Genomic DNA, 4,714 nt, shown 5'->3' with positions numbered 1-4,714 from the left:
TTCTTACTAACTAATATACTTAATACTTATTTAGTTTCGTTACTACTAATAATTAACTACTACTACTACTTATTTATTACTTTACTTTCTTACTTAACTAACTACACACACACACACACACACACACACACACACACACACACACACACACACACACACACACACACACACACACACACACACACAAGTAAAAGTGCCCGTTCCCAGTAACGGGGAAAGTCTAGGTTAATCTATCAATTTTAGATTATTTTGTGGACTTTAAAAAGGTTAATTGTGTTGCTCTCTTGGTTGTACTCTGAGCCAAAGCTTTGAGCTACTTATATCACCCACTGCGAAAAGTAATTGTTAAGGAATTCAGTCATGCTAAGAGCCACTCAAGAATAACATGTGGTAAATCTACATTTATTCATTAAGTTATATCACATTTTGAAATTTGAATGATAGTGTGATTAATTCCTAATAATTTAGTGTAGAATATTCTGCTTGCAAAGTGAAATTTGGCATCAACATTATTCATTCCTTTTCTCTCATCATTTCAAAGTGAATGTTAAGCTTTGCCTGCATGCACATCTTTTCAAACAGGAGATAGGTGAACACTTGGACAGACACTATGGTTTACAATATATATACAAGATTTATAGTAATGAATATTTAAATCAGCAAATAATATATGACAACTACAGCTGATATAAAGTTTCAATGGATTGCACAAGAACTATATTTTGACATTATTTGGCATTTCATAGGTAGTGTCATGCCACCAAAAATTGATTGCATTTGGGAAAGGCATGTAACAGATCTTTCTGATGCAAAATGTCATAATGATGTTTCAGGTTGAGGATTTAGAATTTCTAATTTGTGGGTGTTGGAAAGCAAAGGAATATGTGTCACCTTGGGGCAGCAGGATCATCCAGAAATAGATCTGCAACAATTTGTACCACTGCCACAATTAACAAAGTATGGCATCTTGTAATAGGTGAAAATCCATAAATACAAAGTTCATGTGCCCCTAGCAACATTTCACAACATAATGAAGACTGATATCTGATAGAAAGTGACAAGTTGTGTACACAAGCTGCTTCTACAAAATATCCAGGGATAGAAATAAAATTAAATTCACTTGAGGGAAAGCTATCAAGAAGATTACTTTCTCTCATGTAAAGTTGCATTCCCTCGCAAATTTTTTTTTTATTTAACCCATGCAATATGTTCACTTTCATTGGTTATAACTAAAAGAATACAGAGGGTCCATGCATTCTCGATCGAGAAAGCCTACTAAAAATATGAAATTTCTCAGGCAAAGTTAAATTCTTTGTGTAATATTTTGATCCATGATATGAATTCAATCATCACTACCTCAAGCAGCTGGAGAATGAAATGGATATTAATGCTGGTTTACATGGAAACATATTGGTCAGGTCACTGGATGTGTAACCTATGGATTCCTCTGATTATACTGTTGAAATGGGCACTGGAGAGCCATCATCATCATATGGAAGATAGTTCGTGGAAAGCATGAAGTGAGGGGTGGTGTACTTTAGACATAAGAGCCTTATAATGAAGCAGTTTGCAATGTAAACTACATAAAAGGATTATTGTCAAGATGTAAGCTTTTCAGGTATTGCATGATTGACTGTAACAATATGAACTGTAACATCTTCGTGAAGATTCAGTTATTTTAATACTACTTACTAAACATCTGATATTGGCATGTTTTTTTAAGAAAAAAATCCCCTAAATATCTCCATGAAAAACTTGGAATGTGAAAATCTCAAATTTCTGTAAGTGATGACAGCTATAAAAAATTAAATGCAATTATATGTGACAATGTTGCATCTCTTTGAAGTTGGATTAGATATATTGAATAACTTCTAAAAAAAATCTACTATATTTAATCATTTGTGACTGTGTTGCTTTTCACTTAAAATGTGAAATTAATAAATTTTAGCAAATTGATTGCACGAATAAAGATAGAAAATCAATAATATGCTTATTTTGATATTTTTTCCAACATTTTAAACAACAATGGTTTTATTTCCTAGGCACAACAAATTAAAACTACAGAACAGTGAGTCGTGTTAATAAATTTGAATACTTTATTTCTTCTTCACTGAGTTAGTTTAGCTTTTTCTCCCCAAATTGCAGTATGAGTATCAAAATGTGAATTTTTTGACAAAGTTCGTGATTGACTAAGCAAAATATGAATGTGTGCAGTTGCTGTCCACTAACAGTTAACATTTTGTGTACTATTTATTATGTATATTTTTCTCATGTTTGTTTATTCATGGAATTATTATCTAAAAAAAGTCAATCAAAAACAGTTGAATATATTTAACATTTGTTTATAACTGCAGTACAATTATAATACCTTATTTGGACTAATAGCCCCTCAGTGGCACAGCGGTATGTCTGCAGACTTATAACGCTAGAATCCGGGTTTCGATACCTATGGTGGGCAGAGCACAGATAGCCCATTGTGTAGCTTTGTGCTTAATTACAAACAAAATTGGACTAATAAAATGTGATTGAATTGTTATTTATCTATAGTTTATATTTTCAAGTATGAATGTCTGTATTTGTGCATTTGTTGATCATTTATATGTATATTGGCTTTATCATTTTGATTGTGCATAATACTGATCTTTTTGTTAATTATTACAGCAATTTCTCTGTGGTTTTGGTCTGTTACTTATTGTATGATAAGTGGTCTTAAGTCTAACAGAAAGAGGTTTTAAAGGTACTCTTCATGGTAAACTTGACTACACACAAGGTTAAAACATGATGACAAATATAAATTTAGCAAACTTTTTTTTGTGGTTTCAATATACCAAATTGTGATAGCTTTATTTTCACCTTAAACTATGTAAAAATATAAAAAGTTATTGTCAACTTATATACTTAATTTAAATTTCCAGATGCAGCTCATGATCATATCTGGCTGGTATTTAGAGTATAAGCACTTTTGGCATCATTCACACATGATTATTCAATGTACACTCATGTGTCGCAAAGCTGCATTAAATAAAGTTTTAAATGTATGTTTCCTGTTCATTTAGTAAATGTTATGAAGAGTTTTTTTTTCACAGATGTTTGTTTTACATAGAAGACACAATTTAACCTTTATTTAAGGATAAATTAATGTGTTCTTATTTATGGTAGGCATGGGGTTTAATCTACACAATTTATTAAGATTTAAAAATAGGGATGTCACTTACCAGAAAATGTATCATTTGTTATAGAACTAAAGGTTTGTGATTAAATTTTATAAAGAAATTGAATTTGTGGTTAAGGAAACAAGTTGCATCATGATTGGCCAAATAGGGGTTTACTTTTCACATAATTACTGTATCCTGTTTCAGTGTTATAATTTCTTAAGAACTGATCAGTATTTGGTATTTTCATGGACTAATATATTAGGATTATTAATCATAGAAGCTTTTATAAATTATTAAATATAACTATCAGTTTTTATTACTATTTATAGGAATTCTAATTGTTTGTATATGCTGTGAAAGATAACCCATTTCATTATATTAAGTTGTTTTATTATAACTTAAACAAAACATTGTGGAGAATTTATAAACCAATTTGAATTTAAACATTTTACATAATTGTTTAATGCCTCACTTGAATTATGAAATGGGTAAAACTACAGTAGAAGTAAGTTTAAAGGGTTTGAAAATTTTAGCTGTATTATTTTCATTTTCCAGGCTAGTTGGTCTCATATAAAGAGAGTTGACAGCTTGGTTTCAACATTGCTATTGATAGTTTTTCTGTGAGATTATCAAGTTTTAACAGCTGGGAAATTTTATGTATCATATTTCTGTTGGGTTGGATTTCAACTGAAGGGTTGAAGATTGTTCCGAATGGGATCACTCTACCAACAGACATCCAGGGGAGGAGCACGGGGGAGGCTTATGTGCAGTTTGATTCTCGGGATATAGCTGAAAAGGCGATGGGGAAACACAAGGAAAAAATTGGGCACAGGTGGGATAAAGGGCATCCAGGCGGTGTTTAATGCCCGTCAACTAGGCCTCATTTATGATTGTTAATTTTTTTACAATTTGTTAAAGTTGCTGGGTGTGATATGTATTGCATTGGTGGGTATGTTTTGGTGTGTTCAGCATACATGTACTTTGGTGACCATGGGGCCTGGGTTTTGTTAAATGACTTACTTTTCCTGATAGGTAAGCAATGTTTATATAATATTTTTATTTTTTATAGATAATGTCAGTGTGTTTAAAGTTTAATTTTATGTATATACAAACTGTGGGATTTTTAAATAGTTTGATTATACATTCATGTGCTAATGACAAAGAAGCAGTACTAAGTCTTCTAATATTAGACTTTCAACATCTATGAGCAAAATTAATTAAGGCTCAAAATCCTGTGTAGTAATTGCTTCAGACTTTGGAACTTTGGTGTTAATTATGAAAGAACATTTAACATAGCATTTGGTTATACCTGTTAAAGAATCCCCCTTTGTTTCAAGTCAGCTTTAATTAAGAACTAGAATGGCTTTGGCATATCTAACAAGTAGTCTGTTCTCGAAGATTAAGTATGAATTTTTTTTTTATCCACAATCTTACATAACTACATCTTTATCTCTACACACACACACACACACACACACACACACACACACACACACACACACACACACACACACAACTATATATTAGTAACACTATATAAACATAATAAATTAATAATT

At 31.3% G+C, this 4,714-nt stretch overlaps 1 protein-coding gene across 1 annotated transcript in view; it reads left to right on the top strand.

Moving 5' to 3' along the window:
• Window positions 1–4,714, top strand: part of LOC106463840 (heterogeneous nuclear ribonucleoprotein H3-like) — a 42,142-nt gene that overhangs the window by 13,652 nt on the left and 23,776 nt on the right. Inside the window, exon 5 of the mRNA XM_013923922.2 lies at window positions 3,849–3,987. Coding sequence (XP_013779376.1) covers window positions 3,849–3,987 — 139 coding nt within the window. The remainder of the gene's footprint in view (window positions 1–3,848; window positions 3,988–4,714) is intronic.

Source organism: Limulus polyphemus, unplaced genomic scaffold (genome assembly GCF_000517525.1).
Source record: "Limulus polyphemus unplaced genomic scaffold, Limulus_polyphemus-2.1.2 Scaffold55, whole genome shotgun sequence".
Lineage (NCBI taxonomy): Eukaryota > Metazoa > Arthropoda > Merostomata > Xiphosura > Limulidae > Limulus > Limulus polyphemus.
This window is presented reverse-complemented; position numbering and strand designations above follow the sequence as displayed.